The following is a 21,143-nucleotide window of genomic DNA, read 5'->3' on the forward strand; positions in this document are numbered from 1 at the left end:
TACTGGATTATCTGTCTGCAGAGTGCTTTAAGAACATGTTTGTCTTATCTCTCTGCAAGCTTTCCAGATTTTTCTGCCCTTTCCTCTCAGCCGCACTCCACAGGGAATTGATGCACACTGTAACACATCCTGTTGACCCTTCAGATACACACCTATTGCAACTCACCTCAACCCCTAAGAACACACACATCCCCAATATCACAGTACTTTAATCAAAAAGAATCCAGTACTATCACCTCCCATCTCCCTCCTCTCTCTCTCTCTCTCTCTCTCTCTCTCTCTCTCTCTCTCTCCCTCTTTCCCTCCCTCCCTCCCTCCCTCCCTCCGTCTCTTGCTCTCACTCTCGCTGCCTCACTCATTCCCTGAGCAGCACACTGAACTGGATAACGTCTCCTTCAACCCGCAGCACAGACTCATTTCTCTACACACCAGCTCTGAGTGGATGCTCAGCAGGGGTGTTTGAGATATTAGCGCGCTGTGGGGGGGAAAGGCTCAGGGACTTCTACCATCCACATACAAAGGTAAGCCTCTGGATCCTTCAGATCAGATTACTGTTTGCTGTCAAGTACCAAAGTGAAGGTGGTTAAAGTTACCCACCTGAAACTACAGCCTTTATGTATCACTCATGTAAGATTCTCAGCAGTCCCAGGACAGATATGTAAGACCTTTTCTTTTCTTTTAGCTGTTTGGACATTTGTACATGTGGAAAAATGACTGCTGCCATCATTATCAAAGACTTGGAGGTATACGTCAGTAGCAAAGCGAATAACCTAGAGAAAGTGTGTTGGCAGTCTGACCTGCGGGTTAATCCTTGTTTTATTTGGAGCAGTACGTTTCGAGAGGAACAGTACCAGTCACTGGATGTAATCTTAATGTGCTTAAAACAAGCAGACTTGAAAATATTTAGTCTCACTTTCAGAGAAATTATTTTATTTTGACAAATTGAACCTCCGATCTGTTAGGTTACACCATGTCACTGGTATGTTAACGTTTCATGCATCATATAATGTCGTTGGTGCTGGAGACATATTCAGAAAATTGCTATTTGAGGTCAGTCTCTCAGCACATAAACAAATGCATTTTCAACACTGAATCCACGAGCTGAACTGGATCATCAGTGTCACTGACCGGATCAGTAGCTTTTTGCATTGATGCTCCACTCACAGTTGACAGAGTAGAAATCAAAAGCTACACAGCCTGTGTTCTCACAATGTTCTACAGATGTTAGTTCCCAGAGTAAAGGGAGTCCCCTTTCTCCTGGGGACTTGAAATCGTCAGCGATGATTGCTGTTGGTCAAGTCAATTTGAAAGGATCTGAAAAACATGTCTTGTTTTTGCTTTATTTTATAAATTATACCTACTATGTATGCATTTTAACTGTAGCATGTGACAGGTGTCTTAGTCTGCTAAGTCTGCTTAATTTGTATTTATTGTTGTAACAATGTTTTAATGCTGCCCTCTTGGCCAGACCCCCGTCATCTGCAGAGGCCTCACTGTGGTACACGGGCATAAAGCTGGAGGATGTTGTGTAGAGCCGCAGCTAGAGGACGTGAAGCAGATTTTCTCTGTCACTGCAGCTTCTTATTCTGTTGCCGGTTGTCTTAGTTGATAAAAATACAAATACACTGACTGTTACCTTGCACTCATAGCAATGAGCAGCAGTGAATTTAATTTATTTTATTGACCCTGGGTTTTATCTCTCAGGCTACACAGAGGCTGTCCTAACCATTTGGTTGGTGGTCTGCAGGACAATCTGCAAATGCTACTCAGGGCGAGAAAAATACCACTCCAATAATGTTTTAATGAGAAACAAAAATATTACTGATATTACAGCTACAAAGTTAAATGAGTTAATAATAATAATGACAATACTTTATTTATAGCATGTTTCAAAACAAGATTGCAAAGTTCATTACAAAAAAACACAAGATAAAAGAACAAAGAAATACAACCGAATTAAACACAGAGCATCATCAGGTAAAAAGACAGTAAAGGACAGTGAAGCAGCAAAAACTGTATTTCAGTCTGTAATTATTTATCTGTTGTCTTAGGTCTCCTTCAACTATAACAAAAAAATGTATTCAGTAGGGTTTGTGCATTAATGATACAGAAATGAACACACATTATTTATTTAATTTCTTAGACTGCTCTTGTTACAACAGGCATGAAGACCAATGTCATCATAATGGTATAAATAAATGCAAGAAACAAGTCACATAGATGTGTGTTCCATGCTCTGATTATTGACAACCTGCTTAATGATTTCAGTTTCATTTTGTAAAGCCATTTCACCAATGCTTAAAACGTTAGGATATTATACTCTATTTGTACAATTTTCTGAATTGAAATGGTAGGAAGCCATGGACTTAAGGGATAGTTTGGATCTTTTGAAGAGGGTTTGTATGAGGTACTTATCCATAGTCAGTCTACATGGCGGCGACCTTGCCAGAACACAGGATTTGCTGGTCTATTACTGCTTCGATCAGTTAGTTTGTTTCTGTTATTGTGTGACTTTGGTGTTTTAAAATTGTACTAGGGAACTAACAAAACAAACTAACTAACTAACCGATCAAGGCAGAGGTAGACCAGCAAATTGGTTAACCAGTTCTGCAAGGTTAAAATTTCTGTTTTTGTCAAAGGAGTCTGGTGGCTTTGAAGAGAGCGTTATAACGACTTCAGTTCCCCTACGCTTAAACCGATATTTTTTAGGTGGCTAAAATATGTTTTGCTGCTGCCCCCGTCCACAGCAGTACATTGCTTAGCTTCCGTGTCGGTACCACCTCCTACTGTAGGTAATACATTAACTATGGAGTACCTCATACAACCCCACTTCAAAAAATCCGCACTATCCCTCTAATATGCATGAGTTTTATGGTTGTTTAAACATACAATTAGAAATGCATGTTGCTAGAAATTTAACTAAACTGCTACAGTCTGCCCGTATCCTAAAAACTATTTTAAAAGAAATAAAACAGAAATGCAGCACAACTTACAATCTGAGGACATTTAAAGATGTTGATCTTGTATTGACACAGTAGACCGCACATTATTGCGTAGTTCTCCGTAAAGTGAGGCTTTGATGCAGTATAACAGTTTCTGTGCAGTCTGATTCTGAGGATGTCAGGGAAGCTCTAACAAGCCCCTGCCTGCTATTCATCACTGTAGTGCCAGATATGTGCCCATGAGTATTCATCAGGAAGGGCTAATGGGGCACAGCAGTGTGAACCTCTGATTTACAGCCCGTCCCCTGTCAGGCCTAATGATAGAGCAATGGAGCTGGTTATGGAGAAACAGGTGCGGCAGAGTGAATAGATGCAAAGCAATGTTGCTGAAAGCCACTGGTGATTGTCGTTTTGTCCCCTGCACATATGCTCATTTGCAATATTGTGTTCACACATACATAATTATTGTGCATAAAAATGAGCTCTTTTAAAGTGGGCTTATGAGGCCTGGTGTGTGTGTGTGTGTGTGTGTGTGTGTGTGTGTGTGTGTGTGTGTGTGTGTGTGTGTGTGTGTGTGTGTGTGTGTGTGTGTGTATGTTGGGAGGGGGGTTAAGTTGGATGGTTAATTTACAGTTCCCCAAATTGTTTCCAGAATAAATGTCACATTCAATATACACAACAACCCTCTGTCCCATATTAACAACAGATGGAGATCAATGATGAAGTGAAAAAAATTGTCTTAAATGAACTCATACACTGAACAAAATGTATGTGGTCAGATTATTAAAACAGGTGCGCTGAGCCCTGGAGAACTATTATTATTACCATACCATACCATACCATACCATACCTTTTTGGCTTGTGGCCCATTAGAATAAAGAAAAATCTACTTGTGATGCCACGCCACCACCTTTGGTCATAATGTGGAGATGCAAACAGTTTTTCTTTTATCTTTCTCAGATTGTTTCATTTAAAGGATTTTGAGAAGACTGAGGAGCTAAACGTATCCAATATTGCACATGGCATAGGCAAAAAATCAGAAAAAGGAAACATCAGTTTGTATCATAAAAATGTTTTTATTTTTTTATTTCTCAACCCTTTAATCATCTTCTGACCCTTCAAAATTATTGTTGTACCCCTTTATTTGATGCCTCGACCACCCAGACTGATCTCATGAAATGGCGTATGTATGACACGCCAATTTATTGGCCATTATTGGCGTGTTATCAAGACGCATACTTGCTTTTTAGTGTGTATATCAATGCCACGTTGGACCACCAGGTTCCAATAATGACTGGTGTCCTTAACAACAAAAAAAAGCAGGACAAAGCAATCCTTGTGTCACCTCTTACTAAATCTCCCAATTAATTTTCCTTTTGAATTCCTCTCACATTAAGATAGCTTGATGGTAAATACATAAATTATAGAGAATTTAGGCATTTAGCTTTTATCAAGGCTGTCATGACTTTTAAAGGTAATACATGAATGGCCAAAAGGCCCATTTTGTGAATTCAACAGGCTCAACAATTATTAAAGGCTATATAAATTAAACCTGGGCTGAAACGTTTTACATTACTTTAGAAAAGAATAACATGTAAAGTGACAAGCTTTTCTGCAGCGAGACCAACAGTTTCACAACTCCTGTCAGTGAAGTTGTTGTAGGTGTTTAGCAGTTGAAGCTCGCTCACTGCAGGTCAGCTGGCACAGTTTACTGATGGATCACTGCACAGCCCACACACACATACACACACACACACACACACACACACACACACACACACACACGCACACTGGTAGCTCTCTGCCACGACCATCCCACACTCCAACAGTGTCTTTCCCACAGAGCCGGCAGTCAGGAGGAATATGGGCAAATCCGAAAGTCAAATGGATATCATGGAGAAATCAAGTAAACCTGGAAAGCGTCGTTGGACTGTTGCAGAAATCGGTCTGTCTGTGTTGCTGCTGTTGGTCAGCTGTGCCTTGGCCGGGTTGGTAGTTCTCTACACATCGGTTGTGAAAGGTAATGGCTCTTGTCAGGCTCACTGTGGAAAGATCTAGATATTACAGATGGCTAATGACAAGTGTCCCCTTGCTCTGTTTTTGTGTGACTGCAAGCTAACATTGACACAGAAAAATATCCTGACCCTAGAAATGCTTTCAGATATGGCCGTGCCATTGCTTTATGCAATATTGATGCACATATGTCATCAGTTTTTTTTTTTTTGAGATTTTGAAATGTTAATGTTACTCACCAAAATAAGCAAAATAAGGGTTTTGCTCATAATATACACTACACACACAGGGCTAACCTTTAAGTTGGGGAACAACTCCAGGTTCTTTTCATTGCAGTTTTTTGAAAGAATAGATGATCTTCTGTGGACTTTTGTGAAACACAAACACAAGGCTGCATACGCCTCAATTGTGTTTTCTCATGCTTACATGTTAAATTATTGTCATAATTTAGAATAAAGTTGTCCTAACTGTGTATAACGTTGTCTAAAAATCTGTTTCTTCCAACCAATTCAGAACAACAAGACAAGACGAGTGTGTCGAGGAGCTCAACAAGTGAAGGTGAGTGTTCCTCGCTTTAAACTTGAACTGAACACAGGAAGCACTGTGTGATAAGTGGGTTGGCATGTGTCATATTGGAGCCTGCATCTCGGATAGTCACTGTAATACTGTAATTCCCTTTACTGCCTGATCAGCAGTGCCACACAAAAGTGAAAGAACAGAGTCACTGCTGACATTGCCTGTCACACACACAAACTACACCAATGATCTAGACTATTTAGAATGAGCTTGTTTACAGAACATCATCCTCCTTCTCTCAGTTGGGGTGTAGTTTGTTAAATAGTCTGCATGCTTTCTCATGAATGTTGACACTGATTTTTTCAGGCCAGATGTTTCGCTCCAGCCACAACAGTGTGTGCACAACTGCGGACTGTGTTACTGCAGGTGAGAGGAGCTGTTTTTTCTTCGCTCTCCTGCTGTTTAAGTTTTGCAAACAAAGCCAACCCCCCATCCCTGCCAAAAGCTGTTTTCTAACCACATGTGGATCTTTATCACCCTTGTCTCTGTGATACCTCAAAGCTGCTCGGCTCTTGCAGAACATGGATAAGTCTGTGAAGCCCTGTGATAATTTCTACCAGTATGCCTGCGGGGGTTGGCTGGAGAGACATGTTATCCCAGAGACAAGCTCCCGCCACAGCGTCTTTGACATTCTGAGGGACAAGCTGGAGATTGTCCTCAAAGGTCAGCTGGGCTTAATCTTTAGTGGTCAGTGGGCTGCAGCATTCAGAGCCATGCGTGGGCTTCATTCAGAGATGAAATGTCTGCATGTGTTTTGTTGTTGCAGGTGTTCTTGAGACAGAGAATGAACAGGACAGAAATGCCATCAAGAAAGCCAAAGTCCTTTACAACTCCTGCATGAATGAGAGTAAGGCTCTCTTTACACCGTCCAAATAAGGGGTGCTTTACTTAAATAAACATCAACAGCTTGGAGCTGCTTATTTTATCTTTCTCAGCCAGGGTTTCTGCAGGTCTCACTAAGTTAAATTTAAGACTTTTAAAGCTCTTTATAATGCCATATATAGAATGCAATTTAATACCTGTTTCATGACCATACTGGCCAAAGTATGAAAGTATGATGGAAAACTAGTAAAGACAATGTGTCCTAGACTTATTTAATATTATATCACATCTTTTCAGTACTTACTAGTAAAGCTGTATAAAGCAATCATTTCTAATGATATCATTAATGTAATTAGTGCAGCCTGGGCATGGATAAGGTGCATTAAAACGGATGGATGGATTAAACAATTAAAATGATTAAGTTTTATTGTTTTAAAGTTAAATGAACACTTACCCATTACAGTATGAGCTTTCTAGTTACTGTTGCTAGGAGTAGTTACAGTGTTAATTACTCACGTCTCACAGCCCACAATCGGATCCAATTCGGATCGATTTATAACTAACTGCCTACAGCAGGCAAGAGAAATATTTAAGACTTTTGTAGATTAAAGACTTTTTATAACTTTCAACCTAAGCTCTTATTTGAGGCATCAAAATGAGACTTTTTTGCTGCAGATGGAGCTACCCAGCTGTCATGCTGTCAGCTGAAATGTAGCCGTTCAAATTTAAAAAAGAATTCTGAACCCTTAAATGACTTTTTGTCCGTGTTGGCTCAAAGGTTGAGATTGAAGGTTTATTCTTGTGGTGAGATTGTTTTTGTCAACTGCTGTTTCCAAGGTAAAAAAACTACAACTTTTCAATCTCAATAAGGCATGTTGTCTTACAGAATGAATAGTAGAGAGACTACAGTGTTTTTGTGTATTCATAAGTTAAGGTATTTTACCTGCAGGCCTCATAGAGCAGCGTGACTCACAGCCCCTCCTGCAGCTCATTGAGAGTATCGGAGACTGGCCTGTGGCGTCAGATGACTGGAACACCACTACAGGTAGAAACACACTCTCATTAATGCCTACACCTTGTTCTGTATAAACATGCAAATGTGCACATGCAATACATCCACACAAACAAGCAGTCACGTTCCTACTCAAAAACATGTGCTCATGCAGAGCTCGTGTATATTTGCACTCAGTGAATTGCTGAGTGTGAGCTTTGTTGGCGGGCTCAAGAGGCCGGCCAAGGCTCTTCAGCTGAACAGCAAAACAGAATGTGTGGAGTTTGGGAGTGTGATGAGTGGGTAGAGGAGCAAGTCCTCACTCGGGACTGTGAAGGATGCTTTAAATAGTCTACACTGCTCTTCCCCAAGCTCCTGGCACTTGACACTTTAATTAAATGTAATCATGGATGGTGGCTCAAACTGAATTAACCACACATATCTGCATCTGCACACACTGATTTACACAGAGGGCCCAGTTAAATGTGCAACAGAGGAAGAGCCTGATTTTTGCATCCTGCTACATTAAATAGTTCTTTACAGTTAGATAACTGTGTTTAAACTAAGTGCCAGTTTTTTTTCTTCCTGTAATTGCAGAGGAAGCATGGAGCCTTGAGGACACACTGGCAAAGCTTACCGCTCGTTTCCACAAGAAGGTTCTGCTGGACATGTACGTGTGGACAGATGACCGGGACTCTCGGCGCCATATCATTTATGTAAGATCACAAAAAAACAGATTACAGTCATAATGTTATTATACAGTCATTATGTGTTAGTCTGTCTCTTAATACTTTCTAACTTCCCCTACCCTGTTTGTGGCACTTATTTGTTTCTACTTAAGATATAAATCTTTAAAAACGGGTGACAAATGTATAGTTTCATTTTTTATGAAAGATAAATCCAACTACTACTCGTAGTAGTTTTTAGCAAACAGTACTCAAACTGGATTAAATGGTGTATCTGTTGGGGACTATCTTCAGTGGTGGAATAATACACATTTGGTGTGCTTGGGAGTTTTTAGGACGTAAATGTGGGATGGACTACATACAAACTACAGGATGTTGTTTGTTAGACAGTTTAGGTCTATCACAGAAAAATAAACTATAACAGGCTTTACCTCCACAGATAATAATATGTGTTAGTAAGACCAGTTCATTATTAGTTTTGGTATTTTCATGGGATTTATTGACAATAAGAAAAATATAGACTATTGCCAGTCAGTTAATTATACTGTTAAAGACATACCAACATTCTTAATTGTTATTCTTGCTTATTCTGGTTAGATTGACCAGCCAGGACTTGGTATGCCATCAAGAGACTATTACTTCAATGATGGAAACTACAAAAAGGTAAGGACTTCACAGTTACAGCTGCATTGAAACTACTTTCTACTGAAGAAACTGTCCACAGTCAGGTCTTATTATCTCTGGTCTTATCCTGAGTAGTCTCGCTTTGCCAGACCCTCCTCCAAAGCGTGCTGAAGGAGATTCTGGCTACTCCATATAGCATTCGGAGATGGGAGAAAAACGTGCTCTGGTTTAATGGCATTTCTTTAAACCAATCAGAATCATCGTCGAAAAATTCCGCACAGAGCCGCCGCAAACTAGTCGGGCGAGAGAAAACTCAGATTGGACAGATATTCTAGCTTGCTGTCTCAATTTGCCCTGCAGATATCTGGGGAGCAGTCAACAATGGTCCTCATTAATTCACCGAATTTAAAATTCCAACACAAAGAAAGTGGAAGGAAACGGAAAATACATGCATCCGGCGGAATTTCCTGCGGCACAGGAAGTGGACCGTCAAGGATATAGTCTATATCCTGAGTAACCAGTTACTTTTTGGAAAATAAACTTTTCACTTTTTCTTTTATTTGAGTGCTGCAAATCTAATACGAACGAGTCACCTTGGTTGTTCTGACACAACCTTGATTTTGTTGTGGAAACAAAATTTAATAACTTGTGATTGCACCATAGGTTCGAGAGGCCTACCTACATTTCATGGTTTCTATTGCGAAGATAACCCGAGAGGACAGGAACTTGACTCAGGATGATGACCGTGTGTGGGAGGAAATGATGCAAGTGCTGGAGCTGGAGACTGACATCGCCAATGTGAGTGCCAGCCTCAACAGGATGGAATTGTGGGATGAGGGCTTAAGGAAAATTAATAATGACAAGATGAAAAATGAGTACCTCCCCTCTGCTTCCAGTAAATGAGAGAATCAGGCTACTTAGTGTGGACATAGGGGATCAGCCAAGCTTTTAACCAGATTTTTTTTTGTCTGTCAAGAGCATGACGAATGACACTTTGCTAATAAAAGGAGAGCAAAATGTGAATATATATAACCAAGCATCAGTTTATAGATAGAGGCTTCTTCCTTCCTGTTGCTGTACAGGCCACATCACCAGCAGAGGAGCGCCAAGATGTCACCGTTCTCTACAACAAGATGACACTTGGAGAGCTACAAAGCACATTCAGCTTTAATGTATGTGTGATTTCACTTCTTTCTTGTGTGTTACATAAAGTGCAAGCACTAAACTATATTTGACTCTGATTGGAGAAACTAAATGAGTGATTGAGGATGTTGACACTTGTGTCTTTGACAAGGGCAGTTGCCAGCTGTCTACTTGGTAGAAGGCAAATGTAAAGACACATTAATTATATCACATTTATACTATGACCATGTCAAATAAAGATTTCCAATTAACTTACACCATGTCCATTAAATAAATAGCTTTAGAAAATACACGTATTTGCTTTTAGACAAGAGTTAGATGAGAAGATTGATACCACTCTCATTTCTGTACTGTATGTTAATATGAAGCTAACTGGTTAGCTTAGCTCAAAATCTGGAAACATTGAGAAACAGCTAGCCTGGCTCGGTCCAAAGGTAACAAAATGTACCTACAAGCACCTATAAAGCTCACTAATTAACATGATTATATCTTTATTTTTTAATACAAAAACTGAAGTGTAATTAGAGGTTGCCATGCAAAATAAACAGGATATAACATGTTATTAGTAAGCTTTCAGGGTACTGGTAGATCCATTTGATTACCTTTGGATAGAGCCAGGCTAGCTGTTTCCCCTTGTTTCCAGTCTTTGTGCAAAGCTAAGCTAACAGCTGCTGGCTCTTGCTACATACAGTTAGCACACAGACATGAGAGTGGTATCAATCTTTGTATCTAACTCTTGGCAAAAAAGTACATAAGCATATTACCCAAATTGTTAAACTATTCCTTTAAAACAGAAACCTTAAAGGTGCACTATGAGTTCCTGCATGGTTTCAGCGCGATTTCATTTTTTGTCTGAAATTGTAGACATCTCTCCTTGATCCGCTAGCTGCCTGCCCCCTGAATACACTGTGAAAAAGCCCGGTCTCGGGAGACAACACAGGGGTCGTAAACATCAAACAAACACTAGGGGCACAGGCTGTGCACCAAAATACAACAAACCACTCCAGCTAATCACTGACAAGATGGTTAGGGGAGGGGGTTAGTGACAGTTAGTCCATCATGACAGTTACGGAAACATGGGGGGAGGGGCGAGCTTGCTCTGTTTTGTTTGAAATTTACTTGGAACGTCAACAGAAGTGACCATGCAGGAACTCATAGTGCACCTTTAAAACGTAGTTTCAGCTAACAGCTAACAAGGTTTACTAGACTGCTGGTAATCATAACAGAGACGGTTATATATAGAGAATAGAGAATATTATTCTTGTAGTTCCGGAAGTAAACGCCCATTAATTTTCTCCATAAGGATTTTGAATATTAGCCATAATGTCTAAACCATCCAAAGTACACTTATCCCAAACTATGAGATTGTGAAACAAAGGTTTATGCCCCTGTAAAAGCCAGAAGTCCGTATATCAACCTTGTTTTAAGAAAAAATGTTTTATTTGCGATGTCCAGGAGAAGTACTACACTACCCACAATCCTAAACATCAGCAACAACAGCGACGTCTCTGATTGGTGGAGCTCACTGTTACCATGGAAATGTTTACCGCACCCGCGAACAGTAGCAGCTTGCCGCAATTAAAAAAACTAAAGAACTAGAAAATGTCATACAATGTATATTTGTTTAGGAAGCAGACAATTAACATCCCCAATTACAGTGTTCAAGATGGAAATATCAATGAAATAAACAGAGGCAGGCAATCAATTCCTTAATTAATATTGACAGTGCTGAGCTCCTTAATTAAAGGATGTAGCTTGTTCTATTTGATGGCACAAATATATAGATTTTGAATAAACTTGAATCTATAGAGATTTAATTTAGCTGCACTAGCTGAGGCTGTGGTGTTGTTACTTTGAACTTTCCCCACCTTTTTGACATGAAAATTAGCTGGGAGCACTTCCATGTAAAACACATTTAACCATATTGTATTTTAACCATGTTTAACATGCAAAATATCTCCTCCCTTTTGTTTTCCAGGGTTATAACTGGACACGATTTATTCAAGGTGTGCTGTCCAGTGTGTCCATCGAAGTGCAGCTAGAGGAGGAGGTGGTGGTGTACAGCTCTCCTTACCTTGAGAAGATGAATGACGTTCTCTCGAAACACAGTGTCAGGTCAGTTCAAGAGTGTTATGCAAACAGGAGCCCATGCAAATTCAATTATTACAGAATTGTTCCAATTCAGTTCAACACTTTGACAAAAAAACTATATATGTTTGCAGAACTATGCAGAACTACCTCACCTGGCAGCTCATCATTGACAGAGTTAACAGTTTGAGCCGCCGTTTCAAAGATGCCAGAGCCCGTTACAGAAAGGTGCGATGAGCGTGACATAAAAGAGCAGCACATATTAAAATGAGCTTGTTCAAAAAGTAAATTACAGTGTGTTGTCTGTGTGTGTGTGTGTGTGCGCGCGTGTATGGTCAGACTCTCTATGGGACCACTGTGGAGGATGCTTGGTGGCGAGAATGCGTCCGTTATGTCCAGAGCAGCATGGAGAACGCAGTTGGAGCTCTGTATGTGCGTGAGACCTTTGCTGGAGAAAGCAAACGAATGGTAAGTCCTTTTGGTCTGTAACCCCCCTGAACATAACAAAAACATCAGCTTCCTTAGAGAATGGAAATCAGTTACTAACACAGAGGCAGTTTACTGTACATCAAACAATTAATGCAAGCTGTCTCATGCTGCATTCTTGTAAGAAATTCATGTGCAGAAATTAGACCTGGAGGCGCCAAGTGTCGCTTTTCGAAATACATTTCACACTCCACTGTTACATATTATAGTGGTAATGACATTGCAATTATAATTATGAACAAAATCTATTTAGACACAAAATGTATCGTGTTACCTGGAGGCCCCATAATTATGACAATTTGTTTTTGTATGGGATTGTGATTACACTGTTCACAGGTCAGTGACCTTATCAGTAAGATCCAGAAAGCATATGTGGAAACACTAGAGGAGTTAAGCTGGATGGATATTCCCTCGAAAGAGAAGGCAAAAGAGAAGGTAAAGTACACAGCCAGGCTAAGAAAATAGCTTAAAAAATAAAGATGTATCTTCTCTGGATGTTCCGTCTTATCATACTAATTGTTCTGCGTGTCATGTAGGCCATGGCAATCAAGGAACATATCGGCTATCCGGATCATATTCTACAGGAAGGCAACCAGAAGCTTGACCGGGAGTATGCTCATGTAAGTAAAAACTCAGTCTATTTCCAAGACCACTGTTAAAAATAATATGTCACTGATCTCTGATTTGTCCTGTTTTTTTCCAGCTGAATTTTAGTGAAGAACACTACTTTGAGAACATCCTTGAGAACCTCAAGTCTGAAGCACACAAGAGTCTGAAGAAGCTCAGAGAACCAGTTGACCCGGACTTGTAAGCTGTCAATTCATCTGACAGTACAAGCTGTCCTTAACAGTAAAACACAAGCTTTTGCCCTCAGGTGGTCACCATGTTTTCACAGTTAAAATGCATGACATAAAATGTCATCAACGGTGACAACACAAACCCCCTCTTTTAAATGAGGTTGAGAAATGACATTCATACATTTTTGCTTTTACTGTTTCTGTTTCTAAGGGTTGTTCTTAGCCAAAACACAACAAACCCATTTTCTAAAATGGACATGGTGCATTAAATGTCCTACAGTAACAAGAGAAAGAATCTCTGTGTCCTCATCAAATAATCCCCAAACAACATTGAAAATTAAGGTTTAAATATTTTGGTTCATGGTGCAGAATATGCTCTGTGCATGGATTTTACAGCACAGTATCTTCAACTGAAATACAGTTTAATGCTGTTTTATCAATTATAAACCTATCACTTCTCAGGTGGATCATTGGTGCTGCTGTGGTGAATGCATTCTATTCACCCAACAGAAACCAGATCGGTAAGAGCTTTGCCTCTGTTGATAAATGAGAGATGTTTTTTTAATATTTATGGTAACAATGTATGGTTTAATGTTGCCAGTACTCAATTGTGTTTTACTTCTGTTGTTTTTGTCTGTCCAGTGTTTCCAGCAGGAATCCTGCAGCCGCCTTTCTTCAGCAAACATCAGCACCAGGCCCTTAACTTCGGTGGGATTGGAATGGTTATCGGACATGAGATCACACACGGATTTGATGACAACGGTGAGACACGAGTGATTCATCGTGGATATTTGTGGGAGCCCAAACTGATAAATGCAGTTTATTTTTCGCTGCAATTTTATAATAACAGTTTATTTTAAGTTAGCTGGTTACACAAGTTACTGCTTTTTAGATGCATCATGTTTGGCAAACAGTACTTTAAATGTATTATGTTTCCTCACAGGGCGTAATTTTGACAAGGATGGTAATATGCTAAACTGGTGGAGTAATTACTCTGCTGAGCATTTTAAAGAGCAGTCACAGTGCATGGTGCAACAATATGGAAACTTCAACTGGAAGCTAGCTGGTGGACAAAACGTAAGCACGAAATTAGTTGTTTTGTCTTTTGGCTCTAATCTCCGACAATGTAAACTATGTATTAGGTGATCACCAGAATGAGTGTTTTCATGTCGATGTGTGTGTTTGTGTGTTCATGGTTTTGTCTGTGTGGCTGCAGGTCAGTGGAATCAGCACTTTGGGGGAGAACATTGCAGACAATGGAGGGATTCATCAAGCATATAAGGTTGGAAGTTAGCTCTACAAAACCATATTACTATTTCAGCAACAATAACAAAGTCCAAAATGTTTATAAAAAACATTCTGTAGTTCTGAAACCTGTTTTTGTGTGTGTGTGTGTGTGTGTGTGTGTGTGTGTGTGTGTGTGTGTGTGTGTGTGTGTGTGCGTGTGCGTGTGTGCGTGTGTATGTGCGTGTGCGTTTACAGGCTTATCTAAAGTGGGTGGAGATGGAGGGTGAGGAGCCCCGTCTACCTGGTCTAGACATGGATTACAAGCAACTTTTCTTTCTTAACTTTGCCCAAGTAAGTAAGAATAATGAGGGAATATGTTGTTTCTGAATGTATTATTTCAGCAGACAGAAGGCAGACAATAATTTCTCCGTCTGGAGTCGAGAGTTGAAGCTCAGAGGTGCATTTTTCAATGGATGTTTGGTGCTGAGAAGTAAACACTGGGACAAAGGGAGAGGGATCAGGGGGTTAGACTCTGAAGCAATCTCTGCACAATTTAGTGTTCAGCTACACACACAGGGGATGAAGAAGAGCTGCCAAAGTAAAGAGCGTCTCAGTGCCAGAGAATGAAAAGCATAAGCACGAAACTGTCATCAGCAAATAAACAGGTAAAATGTTACAAATCAAAGATTCCCAAATGTGATGGGGAATTTTACGAGTCAGTTGGTGCATTAGTAAAATAACTTTGAAAATTGCACTATAAAAGCTGGGAATTAGAAGAATCATTAGATGCTAAGTGCTGTAAATATATAGTATAAACATATAATATGATATATTATATATAAAGTTATATTTGAGGTAAAATACAAAATCTGTAGTAAAAGTAATTTTTTATGTTAACAGTCTGCAGAAAGCTTGTTTTAATGTTTGAAAAGTAGATTACTCTCCACTTATGTAATCAGTTTTTTTTCTTCTAGGTGTGGTGTGGTGCTTATCGGCCTGAATATGCCAGCCAGTCCATCAAGACTGACTCACACAGTCCCTTAGAGTACAGGTAAGGAGCTTTAGTATGCTCAGATATATAGAACCAATACGACTATTTTAACAGGTAGGTAGTTTCATGGATTTTAATTAAGCAATATTACATGAGAGGGTTTGATTTAACGTCATTATTGGCATGACAATGATGCGGCTAGGACCGAGGTGCTTTAAATGTATACTTTAAATGTATACTTTAAATGTATACTTTAAATGCCAATAAACCATTTAAATAAATGCCAATAAATCAGCTTTATTGGTTTATTGGCATTTCTTTAAATGTCAATAAACCAGATGTATTGGTTTCAAATAACGTTCAAAGGTTGTTTTAGTCGTGCAACAGAAAACTCAGATTGGACAGATAGTCTAGCTAGCTGTCTGGATCTTACCCTGCAGAGATCTGACAAAAGGTTAACCATAGTCCTCATAAATCGACTGGAGTTTAAAATGCTAACACAAAGGACACCCAAGGCGACGGAACGAAATGAGTGAAATCGGCGGAATTTCCATTGGCAACGGAACAATCCCGGCAGTGGAACGTCCAGGATATAGACTAGCTTGCTGCTAAATTGACTCCCTCTGGTTTAGAACTGAAAATCTAAGGAAACTTTTACCAGCTGTGCTAAACTCAAAGAAGCGCCTTTAGCTTTTATCATGTGTTTCAGTTTTCAAAATAAGATCCATATTGATATATGTGTTGCAGTTGAGGTTACAAACACATTTAAGGAAGCCTCTGGTCATTGATGGATAGAAAATACAGTTAGTTTGTTTTTGTTGAATCCAGCTAACCCCATATAGAACCCCATTTAATATACCTTAAAGAGTCTATAATTCATATTTTAATATTAACAATGACATGACTACTTCTATGTGAAAAAAGGTTGCTCGCAATGATGAACCGACAGATGTTTATCACCCGACTGCAGTTCCTCTCATTTGTTTTAGGGCGCAGCAGACAGTTGTTTTAAAGCTATAGTGCGTAGTTTCTGCCGCCCCCATGAGGAATTCGTAGTAATCCGTCCACATGATACAAGCCCCCCCCCCCTCCACGCAGTTGCAGGGAGGACATGGAGAATTAAAAAAACATGATGTACTCTAATATCAAAAAGTTTTGCACTAAAGCTTTAAGAAAAAATAGAATCTCCAAAAAACAATGCATTTTAAACGGCAGCCAGACAAAGCTAGCAACTAGTTGGTGAACATAGTGGAGCATTTAGCAGCTAAAGAGCTAGATATATTTGTCATGAGTTGGTGGAGATCAATGGAGAGCTAAAAGAAAGTGAATGTTGGACTCACATTCACCAGGTGGTCAGAAACACAACTACAGCTGGATGGGTAAATAGCTGTTTGCTAACAAATGTGTCATATCACCATAAAAGGTGACAATACGTTAGTGTTGTGTTCACGGCTTGTTTCTGTTGCCCTCAAAGTGGCCAAAGAAAAATGAGTTATTGTTGGTTTAATTATTGTCTTTTCCCAAAATAACAATCACTAATTTGGCACAATGTTAATCTCACAACTCAATTAAGTATTGGAATCAGTGCAGCTCCATTCGCTGATCCAAATGTAAGGACTTGGACTCTGGACTCACACTTAGCAGTGCTCCTCTAACATTCATAACATACTTTATAGCTTTTATCACTCTGATAACGTTTTGTTTTTCTTTTGTTTTTAGGGTGCTTGGATCGCTCCAGAATTTCGAAGCGTTCTCAGAAGCTTTCCAGTGCCAAAAAGGCAGTCAAATGAACCCCGAGCTGAAGTGTCGTGTCTGGTAGAAAGTTTTACTCTTGACAAATGTACTTCTTGACTTGGGCAACTCAAATCAAAAGAACAAGTTGTACTTCTTAAACCTACAGAGACATCCTGCTCATTTCCAATTTATTTGCGGTCAGAGTGATGACACAAATATTTGCATAGATGTATTTAAAATGGATGACATCCTGCACTACACCCTAGTTTCAAAACATGAAGCATGTATAAAAGAAACTTGCTAGAGTATATTCTGAAGTTTGAGGTGTTGAGTAGGTCACTTTTTTTTTTTTTGTTGTTGCTGCGTCTCACGGCAGATGACGAGTGGGTATATAAATAAAAAAGGCTACATAGAAAACTAAGACCTTGTGAAAAAGGTTAAAGCTTATAGACAACTTTTAAATGCTCTGCCAGTCTTTTTTGAAATAATCCTAAAAGAATCTCTTGTGCCGATCTTTGTGATTTATCCATTATCATTTGGCACTGAGATGCCTTGGTGTCTTTCTTCTGGTGTATTGTTTTCCAGACATTGTGCCACTTCAGAAGAAACAATAGTGAACATATGTAACTGACTAAAGAGTATAAAATAAATGGAAGCTTGGGGCTTTGCCGAAGTAAAGCTACAATAGAATTAGTCACACTCTAAGAGTTTGGTCATTCACTGTTACATGAAACAAATTACCTAAAGACTTTAAGACTGTTAAATATTTGCAGCTTTAACCTTAAATTAACATTCTGAGAGAGCTGCGGCTTTCAACATTTTTACACATAGAGTGGATAAATATTTAAAATTTACAAAGCTATTTAGTACTTTTTGGAGGATATTTTTTTCTAAGTTTCTTTATCTCGTCCTGCAAATGATTGTTGCTCAATACTCACTGTAGAAATGTATATGTAAGTCATGACAGTTTTCCTGTAAGAAAACATATTCAAGATGTTTTGAAAAATACTGGTACTTTTTTAGCTAGTGAGATAACACCTGTTAGAGATGATATGATATTGATTAAAACAAAACAATATATATCACTTTATTGCATTAATGGTTACTGCCATGTTTGGATATACAGTAGGTTGCTAATCACAGCTGTGTTTTGTGTTTGAAGCTGGCTCCCTCTCTTTTTTCTGCTTCCACACATTCCACCTTTTACTTAATTTTAAGAGGTTATATAGCTATCAAAACTCCTAACACGTGCCATTTGTTAGATGGCACTTACCTACGTGTATTGAAATTATAATGTTTGCTTGTACGATATTTGTAAGTTTACATTTAACTGGTGATTGATATGTAAAAAAAACTGTTATTTCCTTCACCATGCGATCTCCTGAGAGGAGATGTAGACACAGAGTGATTGCAAGACTTTTAGCTTCTGGGCATAGCCAATTACATGCTAACGGGAAGGGAAAAGAAAACCCCTCACACACGCATGCACGCACGCACGGACGCACACACACACACACACACACACACACACACACACACACACACACACACACACACACACACACACACAGGTAGCAGATGAAGTGGTTTGCCCTCTGATCTCGCATTGATCAGGGCTGTGTAAGATGAAAGAATAAAGTGCTGCTGAAACATAAAGACTGACCGCTGTAGAACCCCGAGCCCGCAGGCAGATAAACACCGGCGAATGGGGCTTGTCATTAAAGAGATGGCCAGGGCCAGGACTGTTATTTTCTACCTTTATTAACAAGTAATGACAGGAGAATCAAAGCAGAAGTAATAACAGAGTTACCGGTTGCAGGAAGCCACTATATTTAAACAGAAAAACAAACACACATAGCCGGCTTTAAATGTTTGCTTGTTATTGGTCACGTTCAGGATGCCTTGGTAAACTGAACACGACTTTTTGGTCTCAACAGAGGCTGTAGAATTGAATGTGCATTTTGAAGCTTTACACTCTTCTGTCTGTCTCTCTGTCTTCACATATTGGCAAATACTGTTGTGTTGAGCAGAGGGAGACGCCACATTAAAAAAAAGACTGTTTTACTCAGAATGTAAGTGCTAATGTGCAGCCATCTTTAAGCAAAAGTTTGACATTTTGAGAGTTGAGAGAGTTACATGAGAAAAATTATTTAATAGAACTTTTATTTTCAATGCCAGTCACTGTTGTAGCTCCATATGTCTGGCTCTATTCAACAGTAACAAAATCTGCCTTCCAGCATCTCTAAAATTGACAAAAAAAAGGAGTAGTTCACCCAAAAACAATATAAACTGTATATAGTACTCACCTCCCTAGGCTCTCTATGGTCCCAGAAAAAGTTTTCTGTTGAATGGCAATAAGGAGAGCAGAACGCCTGAAAAAATAAAAGCAACAGAGTTTGAAAGACAGACAACAAAAAAAAAAAAGCTTAAAAAACATCAAAGAAACTCTCTTAAAATTCCTGTGCAGCATTATCCAGGTGCCTTCTATCCATTCCTGGGCTCATGGAGACAAACAGAACTATTTTTCCTCAACTGTTGCTAAACAAAGCATTTCCTGTCAAGCAATGTGTTTTGCACCAGAGGATCTGAAAAATGCTTTGTAAAACGAAATATATTTAGTTAATAGTTGTCATAAAAATGTTCAGACATTTATAACCTTTTCTTCTGTCGTTCGTTCGGCTGATATGCTTTTATTTTTTGGGCAGTCTGCTCTTTTGAACGCCATTCGATAGAAAACTTTTTTGGGACCATAGAGATCTTAGGGAGGTGAGTGGGTGCACTATTCCTTTAATATGTTGCATTTTAATTTAACAGGAATTTAACTTATGTTTAACTAGGTTTTGTACATGTACAGATTAAACAGGCTGATTTTGTTTCCTGTGGATAGAGCCAGGACAGCTGTTTCCTCGTTTCCAGTTTTTGTGCTAAGCTACTGCTGCTAGCTGTAGCCTTATGTTTAGCAGAGTGTGGTATCAATCTTCTCAAATCACTCCCTCTGAAAGCGAAGAAGCACATTTCCTCAAACTATAGTCAAACTATTCCTTTTAATAAAAGGTGCTTTTATCATGTCTGGGTCAAAAGAATGCTGGAGGATAAATCATAAGTTGCGGATTTACCCTTGGCTGTCATTTGAAGGGTAACAGCTTAGGCTTTTGTATATCTTGTCTGGTTTTCCTCAAAAATAGTAAAACAGTTCAACATTTTTAACTGAACACTAAAGGTTACATAATATACAATGTGTTATTATAGATACTTGATGTTCTATTGCAGTATTTACATAAAAAGGATTCAAATCAGGTAAGAAAAGAAGGGTACATTTCTTGACTTAGTTCTAGCTTCACATTTACGTACATGGTGAAATTGTCGTTTTGAAATTACCAGCCAAGTACAAATACATTTTTGTTATATATAAACATGTTTCATCTATATACCTATCAGAAGAGTTTATTTATCTACATGAATATTTATGAAATATCATTGTTGCTTTGTAAGAATTTAGACATTAAAGGTGTTTTATGAATGTTCCTGCTGCTATGTAATTATCTTGCCATTAAAGTGACTGTCTCAACTGTTACCATCTCAAGTCTCTACTTTAAATGTGTAATTTTAATTTATTTTTCATGAAAAAAAGGAGTGAGTGGATAACAATATCTCTTGCCTTGAGTTGTTTGTAATGCTTCTTGACATTTAAGTTCAGAATAAATTCTGTGTGCATTCGTGATACTGTAATTAATATCACAAATTACTGTAATAAAGCCCTAAAAGCACTCAGCCAAAGGCATTATGTTCATCTTCATGTACACAGAATCATAACGTCAAGTGTCTTACAACCATGCTACTTCAGTTTATAGTCTGTAAATGAGAGCCATGGTGGCTCAGTGGTTCTAGTACAGAACAGCCCTTAGGCATGCTTAGCACTTATGTGACTGTGTCAGCAGGTACCATAGACAGTGTCATTATTAAAATAGTAAAATGCTACAACAGCAGCCTCAAAGGTGCAGTAGGTAAGACTTATAAAACTAA

General features: G+C 39.0%; 1 protein-coding gene across 1 annotated transcript; it reads left to right on the top strand.

The window, feature by feature from the left end:
• The first annotated feature begins 375 nt into the window (after positions 1-375).
• On the top strand, positions 376-20,683 carry mmel1 (membrane metallo-endopeptidase-like 1). Its single transcript, XM_078248805.1, has 24 exons — positions 376-521; positions 4,786-4,962; positions 5,469-5,513; positions 5,838-5,897; positions 6,033-6,194; positions 6,298-6,378; positions 7,303-7,398; positions 7,942-8,060; positions 8,628-8,693; positions 9,318-9,452; positions 9,737-9,826; positions 11,776-11,912; positions 12,020-12,113; positions 12,225-12,353; positions 12,708-12,806; positions 12,908-12,991; positions 13,075-13,178; positions 13,631-13,689; positions 13,811-13,930; positions 14,112-14,245; positions 14,385-14,450; positions 14,651-14,746; positions 15,370-15,446; positions 17,106-20,683. Exons 2-24 carry the CDS (start codon positions 4,806-4,808, stop codon positions 17,203-17,205), a joined length of 2,310 nt encoding a protein of 769 aa, XP_078104931.1. The 5' UTR covers positions 376-521; positions 4,786-4,805; the 3' UTR covers positions 17,206-20,683.
• Positions 20,684-21,143: the final 460 nt, after the last annotated feature.

The sequence above is a fragment of the Sander vitreus genome, chromosome 4, assembly GCF_031162955.1.
Source record: "Sander vitreus isolate 19-12246 chromosome 4, sanVit1, whole genome shotgun sequence".
NCBI lineage: Eukaryota > Metazoa > Chordata > Actinopteri > Perciformes > Percidae > Sander > Sander vitreus.

Bases quoted from the DNA above. Each gene is read 5' to 3' on its own strand.
- mmel1 (XM_078248805.1), top strand. From the start codon at position 4,806: ATGGGCAAATCCGAAAGTCAAATGGATATCATGGAGAAATCAAGTAAA. The intron at 6,195-6,297 runs GTCAGCTGGGCT...TTGTTGTTGCAG, and splicing joins GCTGGAGATTGTCCTCAAAG to GTGTTCTTGAGACAGAGAAT. The intron at 12,354-12,707 runs GTAAGTCCTTTT...CACTGTTCACAG, and splicing joins CTGGAGAAAGCAAACGAATG to GTCAGTGACCTTATCAGTAA.